The following is a 21,443-nucleotide window of genomic DNA, read 5'->3' as shown; positions in this document are numbered from 1 at the left end:
TTTCCGGCAGGATTAGCAGTTATGTTGAATACCCTTATCAAGACTGTTGTGTCTCGGGACTGTTGCATATCTGTTTTCACTTCTGGGTGACTATGAAGTGGACAATTTGGGTGATATCTTTTTAGCACAAAAAGAAACACAAATTACTAATCTCAGAAGTGAAAGAGGGACATCGCTATAGATCCCATGGATATAGTCAACAACAAGCGACTTTATGATGTTTGAGTAGATTTTTTTTTTCAAAAAAACTTTTGTTGTTGTAAAATACATTTAACCATTTTTAAGTGCACAGTTCAGTGGTATTAAGTAACATTCACATTGTTATTCAAACATCCCCACCATCCACCTCCGGAACTCTTTTCACCTTCTCCAATCGAAACTCTGTCCCATCAGTGATGACTCCCCATTCTCCCCTCTCTCCAGTCCCTGACAATCACCATTCTGCTTCTGTCTCTTATGGTTTGACTAATACCTCATGTAAGTGGAATCCTACAGTATTTGTCTCTTTGATGACTGGCTTATTTCACTTAGCATAATGCCCTTAAGCTTTATCCGTGTTGTAGCAGGTGTCAGAATTTCCATCCTGTTTTTGTTTTTTTGTTTTTTTTTAAACCTTAAGTCCTGTGACAATTGTTTACTATAAAGGTGAACCCTGATCCTCATGATGGGCTTATTGGTAAACTTTCTGGTAGTGAGCATAGGCACCAGGACAGCCAAACTTTGTGGATTCACAGCCCCGGGGATCGGCCACCAGCAGGGTCTGGTTGTACTGGATGAGGATGTCTTTAATCTCCTTCTTGGAAGCCTCATGCATGTATTTCTGGTAATAGGCCACCAGGGCTTTGGAGAGGGACTGGTGGATTTTTTTCTTTTGGTTCAATGAAAGACATTTATTTCATGAAATACATAGAAACCTTTGCTCTCTGAAACCAGGAAATATGTTATTCTAGCCTCTGAGGTGTCTGAGTCATTTAGGGTTTACTTCCTTGAGCACTGACATTTTAAAATTGGCATTTCTACAGTGTACCCTTTCTGCCTTTATTAAATACCGCCTAAATTAATTTCTTTTGGATAACTTAAGGGCATATTATGATCCTCCATATGTTAAAAGCTGCTCTAAGGCCTGTGGCATGTGCCTCTTTATCCCCATACCAGGTGGCCTCGATGCTGTGCTTTGAATGCTCACATTTCCTTTTTATGCTGTTTTGTGGCTATTCTTTCAAGCTGCTGTCACATAGATCTGTCTATAAATTACCTATTACAAGTATTTTTTTTTCTTTAGTAACTTTCTGTTTCTAATTTGTTGTGGTATAGGAAATCAAAGCCAAATAATAAGAATTGTACATAAAATAAGAGAAGACATCAGGGCCTAAGAAATTCTTTTATGAGTAAATAAAATGTGCAAGTTTTAGCATGTTGACTTTGTGCTTTGCAGAGGTCCTTTTTCTTTGTGGTTCTTACTGTCTTCTGAGTTGACTAAGTGATGTTGCTACTAAACGTAAGTCAGTGGTGAGCATGTTAATAAACAACTTTATTTTCAGATAAATCCAGCCATATTCATTTTTATCTTCTAATATTCCAAGTCCCATGCTAGTGCTGTCCTGTTCATCAAAGCACACCTTATTATTTAGGGTAGGCTGAACTCATGGAACATATAGATCCCAAGTGTAATCTCCAACTTAGTAGAAGTTCTTTCTGTCCTGCAAGAGTCCAGGCAGATGGTCCAGCTGGGTGGCAGTGCTGTTGTTCAGTCATGTAGAACCCAGGCTGATGGTGGCTTTGCCAGCTTCAGCAGGTAGCTTCCTGCTGAATGCAGTGACCACAGTGTACCTTTGAGAGGCCCCCTGCTCAACATGAATGCCTGATTCTCACCATCACATTTGTGTCTGCAACTCTGTGGTATGATAAGAGTTTGGGAAGACTCTTATGGAAGACTCTGGAGCCCTGTGGTTATAACTGATTTTAAGAGGGAAGCGAATTACGTTTATTTGGCTTTGTCTCAGCCTCTCCACTCCATGGAGCTCTTCTTCTGACTAACCAAAGTTGTTTTAAACTCAAGGAAGAGAACGTGTCTTCTTTTTGACTACAAACTTAATAGTACGTGTGAAAAGCAATCCTGAGTGGCTCCTATCAAGGGAATTACACCCAGTGTGTGTGCTGTATTTTAAGAAATCATGGTAACTGACAACGGTTTCGGAGAACAAGTGAAAAGTACTCATTAATGTCCCAGGTCAAAAACTCTCCTTCTAGGTCTACACTCTGCAGAAATGGTGGTAAAGAAGACATTTATAAGAATATTTGTTGTAACATTATTTGTAATACTGGAAACCAGGAACATTAAATGACTATTAATGGGAAATAGATAAATAGCATATTTATATAGTATTTAAAACAAATTCATTTATTCACCAAATATTTACTGAATGCTTATTTTATGCCAGGTGCTCGTGTAGCTGTTGGGATTATGACTGTGAATAACACAGATAAACCCCTCTCTTCAGGGTGTCTCTAATCTTGTGAAGACACAGGTCCTCAATAGCATACATTAAGTAGATTGCATGGTGGACGGTGATAAGGGCTAAGAAGAGACAGTAAAGCAGAGAAGGGGGATGCTAAGGGTTAGGCATGGGGGTAGGACATGAAAGTTCAGATTGGGTGGCCAGAAGAAAAGACCTGAGATGAGGGATCTAGCTTTGCTGAGGAAGAGCTTTTTGGGTCATGAAACAAAGAAGGCAAAGGTCACAAGGCTGGAGGCTGGGGGCTGGGGGTAGGAGGAGCATGGAGCCCACCTGGGACAAGTGGATAATCTGTGTCAAAATGGCCTGAGCTGTGTAGGAAAAGTTGTAGGGTGGTGTATGCAGTAACACACCATTCCTGCTAATTTAGCAACCTCTAGAGTAGGAGTTCTTAATCTAAATAAAATAGTATACATATGATCGTAACAGAAGTCAATTATATTGAAATAATTGTAAAATTTAATGGAATAGTGTTATAAGAAGTGCTTTGTTATCCGAGCATTAAGCAGCAAGGCAATACCTAGGCAAGTTAAAGGCTTGTCCTTTAAAGATCTGTCCGTGTGAAGGGTGCCATTGGTTAGTCCGAGTGGGGCTTTGAAGCTGTGGGGTGGCCTTTGACACAGCTGCTTCCGTGCGTCCATCAACACAGTTGTAGGGAGTCACTAGACAATCCACGTGAGAGCGTGGGACCTGCCATTTGGAGTCTGAATGATTAACGACCAGGCACAGAGCTGCCTAGGGGTTGCTTGGCCCCGTCACCTGAGCCCTTGTGGACGATCTGGCACCAATGTTGTAATTTCAAAGCAGTGTGAGTGTAAATGACATTTTGAGTTATTTCTGACAACTGTAACATGATAGAAAAATCCGAATTTTCTTGGTGATGAAGTCACAGGTACTACTAATATTGTGGTACTCTTGCCTACATTTGTGGTTGACAGAAATGATGAGTTTTGGCCAGAAGTTAGTGAAGCTAAATGTGAGTTTTTTTCTGTCCAAATTCAGGGACACCCTGATATCGGCCTGTGGATGCCAGGTTAAGAATTTTCCTCCAGGGGGGCCTGGGTGGCTCAGTCGGTTAAACATCTGGCTTAGGCTCAGGTCATGATCTTACGGTTTGTGGGTTTGAGCCCCACATCGGGCTCTGTGCTGACAGCTCAGAGCCTGGAGCCTGCTTCAGACTCTGTGTCTCCCTCCCCTACTCGTGCTCTGTCTGTCTGTGTGTCTCTCTCTCAAAAATAAATAAAAACAACAAGACAAAACAAAAAAGAATCTTCCTCTAAAGCAATATAGTGTTCAAAGTCATACACACACACACACACATACACACAGATTTACAAATGGATTGGGATAACACACGCCAAGTTAATGATTGTGATTTTCTGCGTGTCTTGTACTAGGATGGTATATAATATCCCAGAATATGTTATAAACACAATTATGGTATTCATAGTAGAAAACCAAGTCCTAAACTTCTTAACATCCAGCAGAATTTGTAGGCCAGAGAGCTATTCGGTCCAGTTCTTGGTCACCAGATGCATTTCCCTTGGTGGTCCTAATTACCGATAGAAAAACTGAGCTATTGTGACAAAGGGGATGTCCCCATTCGGCCAGTGTGATTACATGGGCTCAAATCCCAGCTTTTCTGTTTACTGCTTATAATGCCTTGGGCCAATTATTTCACATACATGTGCCTTAGTTTCCTCACCTATAAAATTAGGATTGAAACAACTTTGCACCTGTATAGCAGCAGTACTCACCTTGTAGGGTTGATGGGAGGATCTAGTGAGAGCAGACCGGGATCTTCTAGCGGAGTGGCTAGCTTACAGTCAGTGCTAATAAGGGCTGCCTGGTATTAGGGCCGTCACCATAACCACTTCCAACGTTTGGGAAATGTTGGTTTAATATTATTTTCATTTCACAACATGATTTAATTGTAAATGCGTTTACGGCAAATTATTTTAAATGTTTGTGTACTTTTAAAAAAAGGCTTTGTTACACCATTTTTCTTCTTAATAGCAGTAATGATTAAACAGGATTCCTGGAGTGGGGCAGACCCACGCATCTCACTGGTTGTGGCATGTTGGACAGGTTATGTGACCCGTTTGCTTTGGTCCCTTATCTGAGAAAATCGAATAGTTGTAGTGTTTTCATCATAGGATGAGGGATGATTCAATGAGTCAATATATTTATGACGCTTCTAGAAAGGTGCCCAGCACATAATAAATACTCAGTAAACTAACTTCTTCCTCCTCCTCTTAGACCTTGGCAGTATCATCCTTCCTCTGACCCATACTCTGTAGTCAGCATCTCCAGCTTTTTCCTTTAGTGTCTGCTGTGTGCGGTATACTGCTCGTAGTGTGCTGGGCACCTGGAGGTCCATTTATTTATTCCTTCTATCATTTTTTGAATGCTGGAGATACACTGAGAGTGAGGCCACTAACCTAGAACCTGCCATCGAGATTTAATGAAGATGTTTTCAAGATGCAAAAGGTATGGAGAGGAAGGAGTCCCTGCATCTCCCTAGGAAGGCGGGGCAGGCTGTGTGGGGGTGGTTCTGCCTGAGCTGAGTAGAGATTTGCCTACAGTAATAAGCCCAGAGTGACAGTCCAGGATGGAACCTGCTTTTGCTTCTTTGGGACCTTTGTGGACAGTGTGGCTCGGGGATGGTGTGCCTGTGGAATGATGGTAGGCAGGGCTGTGCTCTATTCTGCTTCATCCCTCGACTCAGGAGGGGGCTGTTACTTGCATTTTAGGAAAGTAACCGTGGAAGGCAGTATGGAGGAGGCTCTGGAAGGGAAGACCAGAGGTAGGAAGGCCAGTCAGAAGAAGAGGCTAATGATCTTTAATAGCGTGGGCAAGGAGAGTAGGGGACAGGAGAGCCTCTGAAGGCAGCGCTGGCCACCTGACCCTCCACTGTGTGCCTGGTGCCCGGACAGTGCCCCGCACACGGGACTTCAGCTGCAGATGCTTTCTGAATAAATGGGTGGGGCACGTCAGAGAGAGAATTAGTGCTGCAGTTTCCAGCTCCACTCGAGGCATAGTGTGTGGAAAGAGGGTTGAATTCGAGGGGAAGATAAATGGAGTCTGATTTGAACAGGTTGACCTTGAGGTGTTCCGGGACCTCTGTGTATGTAGCCTACAGTCGCGATACAAGTCCGGAGTCCCGATCCCAGTTGCAATGGGGTGGTGGAGGGGTGGTAAGAGGAGGAGCAAAAAGGCCACGGAAGAAGCCCCTGCGTGTCCAACCAGTATCCGTTTGGCCGTCGAATCCGCGTCTCCAGCTCAGGCCTTCTCTCCTGAGCTCGCCCATGCCGCTGTCCTCCGGGTGGCTTTCTCTCAGTTCTCTGCTCGCGGTGGTCAAGGCCGAGCTCGTCACTTCCCGGAACGTGGCTTTCCCTATTCTTTCCAATCACACTCACCAAAACTGTGATATTTTCTCTTGGATGAAATTTGGTAAAATTTCAGCTCCTCAGAAGGCTTAAAATGGAAGGTTCTAATTTCTCTGAGGTTTTATTTTTAATGTTTATTTTTGAGAGACAGACAGACAGAGAGCAGGGGAGGGGCAGAGAGAGAGGGAGACACAATCCGAAGCAGGCTCCAGGCTCCAGGCTCCGAGCTGTCAGCACAGAGCGAACTCACAAACCATGAGATCATGACCTGAGCCCAAGTAGGATGCTTAACCAACTGAGTCACCCAGGCGTTCCAAATTTTTTTTAAGGCGCTTATTTAAAAAGATCTTTCTAGGGGCGCCTGGGTGGCGCAGTCGGTTGGACGTCCGACTTCAGCCGGGTCACGATCTCGCGGTCCGGGAGTTCGAGCCCCGCGTCGGGCTCTGGGCTGATGGCTCAGAGCCTGGAGCCTGTTTCCGATTCTGTGTCTCCCTCTCTCTCTGCCCCTCCCCCGTTCATGCTCTGTCTCTCTCTGTCCCAAAAATAAATAAACGTTGAAAAAAAAAATTTTTTTTAAATAAAAAGATCTTTCTAAAATATTATCTTTTTAGATTTTCATTACTTATCTATTAAAAATGTTCTTCTATTTGAGTATAGTTGACACACAACATTACCTTAGTTTCAGATGTACAAACAACATAGAGACTCTTGCCTCTCTATGCTCCGCTTACCGCAAGTGTGCCTGCCATCTGCTAAAAACACGACCTGAGAGCTTTTCCCACCATTCTTGTCTCTCTAGGGGACACTCTTCGTCCAGATCTTCCAGAGACTCACTCCCTCACATCCTTCACGCCTCTGCCTAAGCTTGACCCTCTTGAGAGGCCTTCTCTGATCTCACCTTCACCTTGCTTGATTTTGTTTCATACCACTTAGCACTGTGTGATTGGCTAATATTTTAATCACTTATCATTAACTGCTTTTTGGTTGTTTTTTTAAAACCTCCCGCACTAGAATGGAAGGGTGGGATTGTATTTCCTGTACTTTGCAGGTGTTTGATTCATACTAGGTATGCAGCCATGTATGATATGTTACATCCGGTTTACAAATTTGGAAGCCGAGGCTCAGCAGAGTTACTTATGGAAGGTCAAGGTCACACAGTTTCTAAATGATAGAGCCGGTGACTAATTGTATCACTTGGGATTTTTATACTCTGTCAAGCTGACTTCTAGATAAGACCAATTGTTTTAAGACTGTATTTTTACTCGCGATGGGTACCGAACTACTCAAACAGATATTGGATATTTCTGATCATTAAAAAAATACTTTTTTCCCCCAATTTAGGAGGATATGGCAAAAAAAGAGGTCGTAGTAAAAAATGGAGGGAAATGCTGAAGCTGCCCCCTGTCAGCCAGTGCGGCGAGCTTAGATGTTCCATTGGTGAGTAAATAGTGCCAGTCTGGGGCCCACGTCGGGCACTGTACCATTTGTTAGGTGTTATTCTTTTAAGAAGTAATATGTGCACATTGTTCTATATAGGACAGAAGAGTAATATAGTAAAATTTCCTCTCCCCATGACCCAACTAATCTCTCTAGAAGTGAACACAATGTTTTCAAGGTTCATCCATGTGGTAGCATGAATCAGTACTTAATTCCTTTTTCTTGGGAAGTAACATTTCACTGTATGGTTATATCACTTCTTGTTTATCCATTCATCAGTTGATAGAGGAGTTGCTTCCTTTTTTTTTTCTTTTTGTCTATTATGAATAATGCTGCTAGAAACATTGATGTACAAGTGTTTGTGTTTGTGGTAGAGTACACATTAAAATTACCATTTTAGCCATTTTTAAGGGATCCAGTTTCATTTTCTTGCATTGGATATCCAGTTGTTCCAGAACCATTCATTGAATGACTATTGAATTGTCTTAGTACCTTTACCAAAATCAATTGACTGTGAAGGTGAATGTTTATTTCTGGGCACTTGTAAGGATACACGTGTTTGCATTTAGGGCCCACTCAGATAATCAGGACAGTCGTCCATCTCAAGATCCTTGCAAATAATCATATTTGCAAAGGCTCTCTCTTTTTTTTTTCCTTCAAATAAGGTCGTATTTATAGGGATGAGGACCTGATACCTTGGGAAGGCTGTTATTCAGCCTATTACAGATGGTAACTCTAAGCTTAACTTTTTCTTAACCTTTTGAGGAACTGGCAAACTGTTTTCCAAAGGCAGCTGCACATTTTACATTCCCACCGGCAATATACGAGAGTTCCAGTTTCTCCACATCCTTGCCAACGCTATTTTCATTATAGTTAGCCTAGCCGGTGTGATTTGCATTTCACTAATGACGAATGATGTTGAGCATCTTTTTATGTGATTATTGGCCATGCTTCTTTGGGTCAGCTGATACTTGATCCATAGTGTCAATAGTAATTTTTCTCTGCATGTAGCCCCAAGTGATTAATACAAAGATTGATTCCATTATTTGACGCATGCATTATAATTAAGATATTATAAGCTTTACTTTGGGGTTATTTATGCTATTGAATATATTCATAGGATCATAGAAATATATCCATGTATATTTGCATATAAATTACCTCTGTATACTTCTGATTCTTTGGGGGTAGTTTTTAGTACATAGAATGAAGTAAATGAGATTAAATATCCCATTAGTTAACCTTCCCCCCGCCATTTCATGCTTTTAAAAATTAATTTTTATTTTTATTTTATATTTATTATTTATATTTTATATTTAAAATTAATTTTTATTTTCATTTTTTTAAAAATTAATTTTATTTTTATTGAGATATAATTTACATATAACATTGTATGAGCCTAAGGTGTACCACTCCATTAGTTAACTTTTAAATGTCAGCATTTATTTGCTTCTATGTACCAAGCACTGCGAATGGTGCCACCAATAACAGTGGCTAAGAAGCAGACATGACTTCTGACCTCTTGGCAGAGATAGTTATGAAATAAATCATTGCAGAAATAAGCATAATTACAAATTGCAGTAAGCCCTCTGAAGGAAAAGTTCTCACCTGCTGGGTAAGTACAAGGGCCCCAAAGTGAGACGGAGCATGGCAATTCCCAGGGACATCGGAAAGGCCAGTCGTACCAGAGCAGAGAGGTGGAGAAGGAAAGTGGCACTGGATGAGAGGAGAGAAGGGAGGCAGGGTTTGTAGGCCTGGTAAAGGCATTCATCTCAGTAGAAAGGTGGCGTTGTCAGAGTTCCAGCAGAGGGATGATGTAAGTAGACGCACGTCTCTGGAGGGCGTCTCAGGCTTCAGGGTGAGGCATGTAATTGACAGGGTAGATAGAGAGGCAGGAAGGCCATGGGAGAGACTGTCGCCCTTGTGTGAGCAAGAAATGATGGCAGCTTGGCATGGGATGGAGGGGACCAAATTGGATGGCCATGAGAGATGTTTAGGAAGTAGAATCAGTTGGATTTACATGTGGAGGTAGGAAGGGTAGAGGTGCTAAGGGTGGCTTCCACGTCTGGTCCACCCACTGAGATCGGGTCCGTGGTGTGAGGAGCTCTGTTTGGACGGAAGGGGCACATTCATGTTTAGAGATCGGAAGAGTTTGGGTCTGGGAGAGATCTGTGTCCCAATGGCGTTTAGCAGTCATGACTGGGAGTGGATAAGCTCTCCCTAGAGACAGGAAGAGGAGAAAGGGCCCTTGACCAGGTTCAGAGGACCTCACATCCTGGTGTGGCTCGGGCAAAGCAGACCAAGGAGGAACAGCCAGGGGGGTCTGTGCGCAGTCTGGGGAGTGGATGGGTCCAGAGAACTGGGGGCCAGGGTGGCCCCAGGTTGGTGGGCATGTCAGCGGAGAGGTCAAGCGGCCACTGGACTTATCCCAAGGTCAAGGTCTCTGTTTCACCCACAGTTTTGTGAAGTGAATGAATGAAGGAATGGGTGAATTGGTGACATTAGTGCAGTTGCTTCAGGGAAGATGTACAAGCCGACTTTCTCACTGAATAAAACGATGTTTCCACTCAGATACCCTCTACTTTGTATGCAGCTCTCCGTTTATTTTATTAGTTTACGTGTGTGTTTGATTTGGTGCAGTAGTAGGCGCATGCTGGGTCTTTCTAATGTTCATCCTTTGGTTGTTCTAAATTGGTGGCTTGTAGAGAATCCATGAGCTATAAAACTTAGAGTTAGTGTTTTTACTGAAGGAGGATCACTTTTGAAAGTAAGCAAGAGAGCTTTTGGTAAGTGGCTCATCCTTGCCTCAGAATTTGGTGCACTTAGAAACCCCAGTGTCTCGTGTGGCTGGCTCCCCTCCCTACGCTGCCCATGGGAGAGTGCCTCTCGGGGAGCGGGCTTTGACTCTGGTGCCCTGAGGGCTCCGACCTGGAAGTCTCCGGTGCTGGCCCTCCCTGTCCCTGTCTACCACGGCAGGGCTCTTCCCCTCTCTGTGGCCTGAACTCCCTGTGGGGCGTCTGCTCACCCATGGCTGGGACAGTAGATGGTTCACTGTGCAGCCTCTGAGGGGTCAAAAGAAGAAGCTGGATCTTCCGGTTCCTGCAGGACCAGGGCTTCTGACGGGAAGACGGAAAGAGGGTGGCTGCTGCTTCTGACACATATTTCGTGGCGCATCTCTGTGGTTTATGGTGTTTGATTTGGTAACATGTGAAATCTAATGCATGGAAAGGTGAAATCATCAATAGAATTGTGAGCCAGATAAGGTAAAAGGAAATAGATTTACAGTTTTTGTGATTATTTAAATGCCAGGTTTGTTTTCGACTGGTTTAGAGAAACTTTTTTTTTTTTTAATTCCCTGATTATATTACTTCCCACGGGTGTTGTGATGTTGCTGTCATTTCTCTAGGGTTCTGCTGTTAATGTCATCAGTGGGAAAATATTGAATTACTGCAGGATGGAGAAAATTGTGTGATGAAATATTTTGAAATAGAAAAAGGACTTTATTGACTAAATAATCACCTATGTTCCCACCACCCAAATACAAGGGGAGGACTAGAATTAAGGTCTTTTGGAGCCGTGCATCGTTTTTGCTAATGTACCTGAGCCAATCTAAGACGACTGGACTGGGTAAAATTAGACCTTTTCCCGTGAGGTGCCCACATCAGTGCTGTCCAGTCTGAACGTCCCTGCTGCCTGCTCACCACGCTGCAGGACCGGCCTGTCCCCAGAATCAAACTCCCATTGATGGACAGCCCGTTCAGCCAGGTGTGTGTGGGGAGTCCCCCCAGTCCCTGCCCTTACCCAGCGCTGTGGGCAGAGGGCGGCAGCGTCATTTTCCAGACGGAGCGAGGCGCGTGTCACGTGACCCGGCCTTGTTCTAGACCTCCTCGTGCTCTTTGATTTTGCCCCGCTTCCTTCCAGAAACATCCAAGGGGCTCTTACCCTGTGTTTATGTTTTTAAAGATCTTTCAGCAAATGTGGCTTGCATCATGTGATCATTTCCTCAGAGATTTTATAGTTAGGATAGAAATTTATACGGTATCTGAGCTTTAGGATCTTACGTTCTTCCTGCTGAACGGGAATTAAGACTTGTAGAGCCATTTAGGTAGCTTCCCTTACAAGTAAGGACTCCTATCTAACAGAGTTGCAGATGAAATTAAGGGTAATCAAGAAATGAATTTGGAAAGTTTGAATGGAATCCATCTCTAACCAAGTATTTTTAGCGTCTAAGGATGATATAAATAGAAAATGCAAAACAATCTCAACTATGTACCCACAGTTACGCCCCCACCCCCGTAAACTTCAGATGTTTGGCTTTACCAGATAAACCAGATTAAGCTGGAGCGTAACATTGTCTTCTTCCCTGCCAGGCTGTTCCCTCCTGACCCGCTGCGGTGGCTTCCTCCTCCTGTGTCACTCTCTTCCCCACATCTGGGCTCTGGAGCAGTTCTTTTTAAAACAAAACAAAACTTTTTTTTTTTTTTAAGTTTATTTATTTTGAGAGAGAGAGAGAGTGAGCCCGTGTGCACATGAACGGGGGAGGGGTTAGAGGGAGAGAGAGCAGGGAAGGGTCAGAGAGTGAGGGAGAGACAGAATCCTAAGCAGTCTCCACGAAGCCCCACTTGGGTCTCGATCCCACAAACCTTGAGAGCATGACCTGAGCTGAGGTCAAGAGCCGGAGGCTTAACTGATTGAGCTCCCCGGGTGTCCTTATGGAGCAGTGCTTAAACCCGGGATGTCCCACAGGGGTCTCCCACCGCACATGTTGAACTCTGGCCATCGGCTTTGCAGCGCCTTCCTCTGCAAAACTGTTGTTTGTTGAAACAAGCGATTATGCACTGGCAACCAAAATATCTACATCCTTGCATATCCTTTTCTATATGCAAATTCAGCGATCCAAAGTCGGATTTAGATTCCACTAATTACTTGGCATTAACAAACCTGTTAATTGAGGAATTTGTTATGGCTTGCTTATTTTTCACAAATTTTATTTAATTCTTCAGCTTTAGGGCCACTTTAAGAGTACCTGAGGGGTGCCTGGGTGGCTCAGTCGGTTAAGTGTCTGACTTCGGCTCAGGTCATGATCTCACACTCCGTGAGTTTGAGCCCCACATCGGGCTCTGTGCTGACAGCTCAGAGCCTGGAGCCCATTTCAGATTCTGTGTCACCTTCTCTCTCTGCCCCTCCCCTGTTCATGCTCTGTCTCTCTCTGTCTCAAAAATAACGTTTAAAAACATTTAAAAAAAAAAAGAGTACCTGAACATAACGTTCATTTCAGGTTCAGAGCAACTGATTTTCTCAATTTTTAAATTAGCCTATTTTGAACATAACATTTTTGTGTTTGTTTGTTTGTTTGTTTTAAGTAGTCTTTGTGCCCAGAGTGGAGCCCATTGTGGGACTTGAACTCACGACCGTGAAATCAAGAACTGAGCTGAGATCAAGAATTGGACACTTAACCAACTGAGTCACCCTGGCACTCCCATCATTTTTGTTTTATATCCCTCTAGATACTTTGACTAAATATTAGTGCCTTGTTCTCAAAACAGTATCAGTGTTTGGGGTAAGGTTAAGGTATATAACATATTATCCCACTGAAAAAAAAAAAAAAAAACAGTTGAAAAACAATTAAGCAGAGGGGCACCTGCATGGTTCAGTTGGTTCAGTGTCTGACTCTTGATTTCAGCTCAGGTCATGATCTCATGGTTGTGAGATCGAGCCCAGAGTAGGAGTCTGCACTGGGCATAGAGCCTGCTTAAGATTCTCTCTCTCTCCCGAGCCAAAGCATAAGAGACTGTTGAGAACTGAGAGCAAACTGAGGGTTGATGGGGGGTGGGAGGGAGGAGAGGGTGGGTGATGGGTATTGAGGAGGGCACCTTTTGGGATGAGCACTGGGTGTTGTATGGAAACCAATTTGACAATAAATTTCATATAAAAAAAAAAAAAAAAGATTCTCTCTCTCTCCCTCTAACCGCCCCTCCCCCAACTTATGCACGTACTCACTCTCTCTCTCTAAAATAAAATAAAATCTCAGTGTGTGTCTTTAAAAAAAAATAATTAAGAATATATAATGTTTGTAACTTGTAAAAGTGTAAAATGGTAGCAAAATGGCAAAGAATTTTAAAAAATGTAATTTAGTACATCCTGTCATGTATTTCACCACATACAATTTGTCCCAAATACACTGGGGGGGTTAGGCCTGTACAAGGACAGGGCCAGGTCTCTTTCTTGCCCCCTTTTTCCTTCACTGTGATCTTGACTGCTCAGTTCCCCAGGGAATACTGCTCCCCTACATAAATCCTTTTGAAGGGGAGCAGGGACATTTCCAGTTTGCTTCACACACTTTTATCAATTCTTCCAGCTACCTTTTGCTCCGTGGATGGATTATAAATATTCATGATAACCCAGTCTAGATTAGTAAACAAACCAGTAGTTAAAAAAAAAATACTGCAAATACTATTATTGATTTTATTTTATCAGGTGAAAATGGCAGGCTCAGAAAATCACTTTCTGAATTGTAATGAATATATTTGTTCATTTCTTATCCCCTTTCTCCACCCAGAAAAGGATTATAACAGCCTTTGTGACAAGCAGCCAATAGGAAGACTTCTCTTCAGGCAATTCTGTGATACAAGACATGATCTAAAGATATACATCAAATTCCTAGACGTAGTGGTGAGCAATTTATCTCAGTGTTGAACCACCCAGTCTTGTGCTTTTGAAAATTAAGAGACTCGACCTAAAAACTTTGATCTAAGTTAAGTAGACCTTGGCAATGATGGTAAGAGGGGATAAACTAGTTTCTTGGTGTCGTGTTACCTTGGTATGGAAGTCCCTATATAATATTCCCTCTTGTCTGCAGTTTTGCCTTCCGGGTTTCAGTTGTCTGGGGCCAGCTGGGGTCTGGAAGCAGGTGACCCTCCTTCTAACATATGGTCAGTGCAGGCACACTTGGAGATATTGCGGGTCAGGTCCAGTTCCAGACCATGTCAGTGAAGCGAATGTTGCAGAATTTGAGTCTGGAGTTCTCTCTTGTCCAGCAAGAGAGTGGATGCAGAATTAAACACGAGACAGGCTAATGTTGGAGAGGAGACAAGAGCCCAGAGTAAGGGTCCTTGCTCCGTATTCACTAGGATCAGAAGGCTTACAAATGTGATGGACATGCAGAAAGAGACGATAAAACAGTGATCATTAACTCGTGTGTGAGAGGAAGGGGGTTTCAAAGGTATGCAGTGTTAGGGGTTAGGGTCAACACAAATCAAAGTCCTGGCTCCGAGCAGACGGCTGTTTTTACTGCAGGCACCGGGCACCGTGTCTGTTTATCTTAAATTATCCAGGGGCAGTGTCAGAGCATGCTACCTGAGGGTTGACAAGGCATTTTTCTTGCTAATTAGCTCTGGACATTTTCATCCTGCTGTGGGGCTTTCCACTTCTACCCGTTCTCGGACGCTTTCGTCCTGTGGAAGCGGCTTTCCGCTCCATGCTTTGTTCTACACTGGGGGCGCTTTTGCCCTGTGGTGGCTTTCCGCCCTGAGTCCTGTTAACCCATTGGTGCAAACTCAGGGAATTCTTAAACTTAGTCCCTACAAGTGAATATCGCAATGAAGTGAATCAAATGAACTTTTCTGTTTCCCGTTGCATATCAAAGTTACGTCTAGGGGCACCTGGGTGGTTCAGTCGGTTAAGTGTCCTGACTTTGGCTCAGGTCACGATCTTATGGTTGGTGGGTTCGAGCCCCGCATCGGGTTTTCTGCTGTCAGCACAGAGCCTGGAGCCAGCTTCAGATCCTCTGTCACTCTCTTTCAAAAAAATAAATAAACATTAAAAAAAAGTTATGTCCACACTATACTGTAATCTATCAACTGTACAATAACATTATTCTAAAAAAACAATGTATATACCTTAATTAAAAAATACTCTGCTGCTAAAAATGCTGTCATCTGACCTTTCATGAAGCTGTCATCTTTTTGCTGGTGGAGGGTCTTGCTTTGGTCTCCATGGCTGCTGACTGACCATGGTGGGGGTTGCTGACTTGGGGTGTCTGTGGCTGTGTCTCACAATAAGACAAAACACAAGTTTGCCACATTGATTGGCTCTTCTTTTGCTTGAACACTTAGAAGCCATTGTAGTGTTATTAATTGGCCTAATTTCAATACTGCTGTGTCCCAGGAAAGAGAGGGAGAGAGAGGGAATGACCGGTCCGTGGAGCAGTAAGAACATGCACCTCATTTATCAAGCCTCATATGAGTGCAGTTCATGTCGCCCCCAAACAGTTACAAGTGACATCAAAGAGCACTGATCACAGATCACCGTAACAAACATAATAATGATGAAGAAGCTTGAAATATAGCAGACATTTCCAGATGTGACAGAGACATGACCTGAGCAAGTGATGTTGGAAAAATGACACCAATAGACTTGCTGGTTGCAGGGTTGTTACAAACCTTCAATTTGTAAAACAAAACAAAACAAAACAAAACAAACCCAAAAAACAAAAACAAACAAAAAAACACAGCACATTATTTGTGAAGTGCAATAAAGCAAAGCACAATAGAATGGAGTACACCTGAATTCTTTCAGAAAAACGTGTGAGACTCTTACCTATTCTCCCTGGAGCTCCTGCAGCCCTTTCCTTCCTGGCACCTTTACTAGAATAAGACAGGGCTTTGAAAGGAGGTAATTTTTTTTTCCAGCCAGAACTTGGTGTGGTGGGGCACGCCTTACCCTTGTCCAGGAGTAGAGTGTGGATATGTCTTCGTGCATTGGCTTACATTTGCCAAGCTGCTGTATTTTAAGAATTTAAGGACCTATGATTCTTCTTTATTTCAAAATGGCTAAGCTGCTTTGCTAAAGCTGGTTCAGGTTTGGACCTCCTGGCGGTGTTACGAGACTGGGGACCGCCAGTTGACTGGCGTGACAGGTTCTGCTCTGGTCTGGTTTTGGTGCTAGCTGTGTGGGGCGATGATGACACCTGATGAGGCCGTGTGTGGGGCACTTGCTCCTGGAACCACCCTTGTGGGAGGCGGTTACAGGTCCTTGGAGCTTCTGGAGTGCAGACATGGCGTCTGATCTCTCTGCCTCCTGGCGCCTGGCATGGCTGTTCGCTCTCTTCTCTGCTCCGTGTTTGTTGACTGAATTAAGGGCCTCTGTGTCAGTGTTCAGTGAGAGAAACAGAGCCAAGAGGAGATATTTATTAAGAGATCTATTGCGAGGAATTGGCTTACATGACTGTGAGGTCTGGTCAGGAGAGTCTGAAATCTGTAGGGCAGGAGGGAACCCTCCAAAAGGAGAGAAGCTGCTGTCCTCAGGTAGAACTCCTCTGAGGAAGCCTCAGCTCTGGCCTTAACGTGCCTTTCAGCTGACTGAATCAGTCCCGCCCAGATTATCTAAAATAATATCCTTTACTTGAAGTCACTGGTAAAGAGTTTAATCCCATCTGCAGAGCCCAGGTCAGCAATGACTAGATTCGTGTTGGAATAACTGGACACTGCTGCCTGCCAGGCTGATGTGTCAAAGGATGGTCACAAAATCACAGGGCTTTCTCTCCCACTCATTACGTGCCATCTAGCATCCAGAATGTAAGTTGAAGGTTCTTTAAGTAAACAGTGTCTAGTTCCCAGTCAAGGTGAGTAGTGCCCTTGAGCACAGAACGTGAAGCTGGCTCTGGCTGGCCGTCAGCCTGATGGCCGTGGCTCCTGTGTTGGGGAGGATGCAGCAGCAAGTGTGAGGCTCAGTCGACGCACTTCCTTTGGTCTTTGTTTCCTCACCAACCTCTTCGGCCCCATCTGGCTAGTTTCACTGCTCTTCTGAGGCCCCGACTTGCAGAGCCCGGTGGCTGCACGGAGGCCTCCTCATGCCTGAGTCTCCAGGTCTGTTGACATTGTCGAGTACCTTCTTCTTGAAATTCTTATCCAGGCTTTTATGATTTCTCCTCTGGTTTTCTCTCTTCTCTTTCTTCTGCTTCTTCCTTGCCTATCCTTTGTAGGTGCTTAGATATCGATCAGGTTCTGCCTTGACCTTTCCTCTGTTTTCTGGCCTGTGTGGTAGTGTCCTGTCTTAAGGTCCCTCATCTGACACCTGTGAAGGGATGTGACTTCTCTGGGAGCTCTGCACTCAGGTTCTCCTGAAGTGCCTCTTGGGCATTTCTAAAATGCTATTGCCTAGAACAACCCAAGCTGTTTATTTGATTCTATTTTACTTGGCCACATGTAAGGGCTGAAAGTGTAATACGACAGAGCATTACTGGATGTGTTGCTCTACTGCATTATTCACCCTTTAAAGAAAACTGTTATCTCCCCTCGTTGCCCTTAGTTTCCCAAAGAAGAGCTGCAGATCCTCGATCGATAGCAAATCAGTTAGAGCTACTCTGTGGTTCGTAGGGTCCTAAGTGAATTGTGTATGTCAGAGAATTTGAAACATTGTGAAGCCGGCGAAGCTTAACTACCATTTTTCTTTGTTCTCATCTCTACCATCAGGCAGAATATGAAGTGGCTGATGACGAAGACCGCGGAAGTTATGGACTGTCCATCTTAGACACGTTCTTCAGTGCTGCTGAGGTGCGTTTTCTTCTTTACATGCGCAGAGTTGTAAATACTTGCTGAAATAATTAGAGTACATAACCATTTTTACTTAGTTGGGTAAGATATGGCAAGTATGTTAAAAATTTTAATTTCTTATAAATATTCCTCGTATGCATTTTCTTTTGAGTCAGTGAGGAAATTAACAAATCTCTTAGAAAGTTGATTCAACAAATTTAAAAGTTTCTGTATCCTCAAACAGAATACAGAATTAGAGAATTTCATGTGTCTGTCTTGGACCGAAAATAATATTTTTCTCCTAAAAGCTTTAATGAGTCTTAGTTTCTATTTTTGACTTGGTAGATTCTTACAGTTTAGAAAACCGCTCTAAGCCATGTACATGTAACAAGTAAGAGTCCTCTGAGTTGGGTACATTATTATGTCTATTTTCATATGAGAAGACTGAAGATCCGAGTGGTTGAGTGACTTCCCAAAGGTTACACAGCTGGGAAGTGCCAGGGCCAGGCATCAAACGTGTAGAGATGGGGTTGGAGAACAGCGTAGTGAGATTGAGTCCAAAATATTCGGTTGTTGAGCCTGGCTCACTGAGGATGGTGGAGCCATCAAGCAGGGGGAGCTCGCTGGTACAAGGGGAGAAGGCCAGTGGACTAGCAGGTGGGTACAGAGATATACGCACAATCAGCAGACGCAGAGGTGTTGTTCGGACCGGATAGGTTTTGACTCCAAAGCTTGCGTTTGTCTTAGCCTCCAGCCTCACTACCATGGCTCCTAGATCATTCTTTTCCAACACAGCTGCTACAGCATCCACGTACTTAAAGATACCCCCAAGTCACTGATTGGGAGGAATTGATGGGAAGTTGCATTGAGCTCGTTTATTTTTTATTTTTGAACTTAAATCACTGAATAGGATTATTTTTTTGACAACAGGAATAAACCTTTTTTTTTACATTAAAAATAATTTTGACATTGAAATTATTGTATAGCTGTATTCACAATGATTATAGAATGAATCATTGAAACATTGTTTTAATTTTCCCCCTGAGTGTTATCCTTAATCTCCATCATCTATTTCTCCCACCATGCCACCTGCCCTCTGGTGACCATCAGTTTGTTTTCTATCATTAAGAGTCTCTTATGGTTTGCTTCCCTCTCTTTCTTCCCCCTCCCGCGTGTTCATCTCTTTTGTTTCTTAAATTCCACATATGAGTAAAATCACATGGTATTTGTCTTTCTCTGATGAATTTCACTTAGCATTATATTCTCTAGCTCTATCCATGTCGTTGCAAGTAAGATGGCATTCGTTTTTCATGGCTGAGTAATATTCCATTGTATACACCATATACCACATCTTCTTTATCCATTCATCAGTCAATAGACACTCGGGTGCCTCCATAGTTTGGCTATTGTAGATAATGATGCTATAAACACAGAGGTGCATGTATCCCTTTGAATTAGTGTTCTTGTGTTCTTTGGGTAAATACCCAGTAGTGCAATTACTAGATTGTAGGATAGTTCTTTAACTACCTACCTACCTATTCATTTTTAACTTTTGGGGGAACCTTCATATCGTTTTCCAGAGTGACTGCACCAGTTTCCACTTGCACCAACAGTGCAAAAGGGTTCCCCCTTCTCTGCATCCTTGCCAACATCTGTTGTTTCCTGAGTGGTTAATTTTAGGCATTTTGACAGGTGTGAGGTGGCATCTCACTGCGGTTTTGATTTGTATTTCCCTGATGATGAGTGACGTTGAGCATCTTTTCATGTGTCTGTTGGCCATCTGGATGTCTTCTTTGGAAAAGTAGTTCATTTTTGCTTTTACTTCCTTTGCCTCTGGAGATGTGTCAAGTAAGAAGTTGCCACGGCCAGGGTCAAAGAGGTTGCTGCCTGTTTTCTCCTGTAGGATTTTGATGGATTTCTTGTCTCACATTTAGGTCTTTCATCCGTTTTGAGTTTATTTTTGTGTCTGGTGTAAGAAAGTGGTCCATGGCACAAAAACAGACACATAGACCAATGGAATAGAATAGAAACCCCAGAACTAGACCCACAAACGTATGGCCAACTCATCTTTGACAAAGCAGGAAAGAACATCCAATGGAAAAAAGACAGTCTCTTTAACAAATGGTGCTGGGAGAACTGGACAGCAACATGCAGAAGGTTGAAACTAGACCACTTTCTCACACCATTCACAAAAATAAACTCAAAATGGATAAAGGACCTGAATGTGAGACAGGAAACCATCAAAACCCTAGAGGAGAAAGCAGGAAAAGACCTCTCTGACCTCAGCCGTAGCAGTCTCTTACTCGACACATCCCCAAAGGCAAGGGAATTAAAAGCAAAAATGAACTACTAGGACCTTATGAAGATAAAAAGCTTCTGCACAGCAAAGGAAACAACCATCAAAACTAAAAGGCAACCAACGGAATGGGAAAAGATATTTGCAAATGACATATTGGACAAAGGGCTAGTATCCAAAATCTATAAAGAGCTCACCAAACTCCACGCCCGAAAAACTAACCCAGTGAAGAAATGGGCAGAAAACATGAATAGACACTTCTCTAAAGAAGACATCCAGATGGCCAACGGGCACATGAAAAGATGCTCAACGTCGCTCCTTCTCAGGGAAATACAAATCAAAACCACACTCAGATATCCCCTCACGCCAGTCAGAGTGGCCTTTCAAACTGACCTTTCAAACTCCAGGCTTTAAGCCCCACTGGTTGCAAGAACTCATGAAATTCGGGCCCTGTCTCTTTCCAAGCCAATTGCTATTGGGGTTCGATTTCCCCATGTGCTCCCCTGTGTGCTGGTCTGTCTCCTCCTTCTTCACGACTCCCTCCCCACCGTCATGGCCATGATTTGTTTCTCTCCCAAGCCGCATCCCCACATTTCTATCTTTTTTGATGTGGCCTCTTCTCTAGTTGTGGATTTTTTTCTGCCAGTTTTCAGATCGACTCCTGGGGTATTTCTTTAGTTATGTAGTTGTATTCCTGGGACAAGGCAAGCCCCGGGGCCTCCTACTCTGCCACTATCTTTCCCTCCCACCTATCAAGTTCTTTTATCTTTTTGTTACCTCTTTTTTTCCCTTTACCTTTCCGGAAGAAATACTGACATAGCAAGGGAGGTTGTCAAGAAGAAAGACTTTAGGGGCGCCTGGGTGGCGCAGTCTGTTAAGCGTCCGACATCAGCCAGGTCACGATCTCGCGGTCCGTGAGTTCGAGCCCCGCGTCAGGCTCTGGGCTGATGGCTCGGAGCCTGGAGCGTTTCTGACTCTGTGTCTCCCTCTCTCTCTGCCCCTCCCCAGTTCATGCTCTGTCTCTCTCTGTCCCAAAAATAAATAAAAAACGTTGAAAAAAAATTAAAAAAAAAAGAAGAAAGACTTTATGTATTTATTTTTAAAATATTTTATTTTATTTTTTGAGAGAGAGGGTGCAAGCGAGTAAGGGGCAGAGAGACAGAGAGAGAGAGAGAGAGAGAGAGAGAGAGAGAGAATGGGAGAGAGAGGGGGAAAGAGAGAGAGAGAGAGAGAAGCAAGGCTTACCCCAAGCGGGGCTCGCACTCACAAACCG

General features: G+C 43.5%; 1 protein-coding gene across 8 annotated transcripts in view; it reads left to right on the top strand.

Moving 5' to 3' along the window:
- Nucleotides 1–21,443, top strand: part of GRK4 (G protein-coupled receptor kinase 4) — a 103,507-nt gene that overhangs the window by 23,296 nt on the left and 58,768 nt on the right. For 7 of the 8 annotated variants that reach the window (XM_040489080.1, XM_040489073.1, XM_040489066.1 and 4 more), the window contains exons 2-4: nucleotides 7,247–7,342; nucleotides 13,902–14,014; nucleotides 17,815–17,895. In XM_040489080.1, the coding sequence (XP_040345014.1) occupies nucleotides 7,247–7,342; nucleotides 13,902–14,014; nucleotides 17,815–17,895 (290 nt within the window). The remainder of the gene's footprint in view (nucleotides 1–7,246; nucleotides 7,343–13,901; nucleotides 14,015–17,814; nucleotides 17,896–21,443) is intronic. The other variant, XM_040489078.1, reaches the window with a different exon arrangement.

Source organism: Herpailurus yagouaroundi, unplaced genomic scaffold, assembly GCF_014898765.1.
Source record: "Herpailurus yagouaroundi ecotype Mexico unplaced genomic scaffold, PumYag 28, whole genome shotgun sequence".
Classification (NCBI taxonomy): domain Eukaryota; kingdom Metazoa; phylum Chordata; class Mammalia; order Carnivora; family Felidae; genus Herpailurus; species Herpailurus yagouaroundi.
The sequence above is the reverse complement of the archived record's forward strand: the minus strand, read 5'-3'. Positions and strand labels throughout refer to the sequence as shown.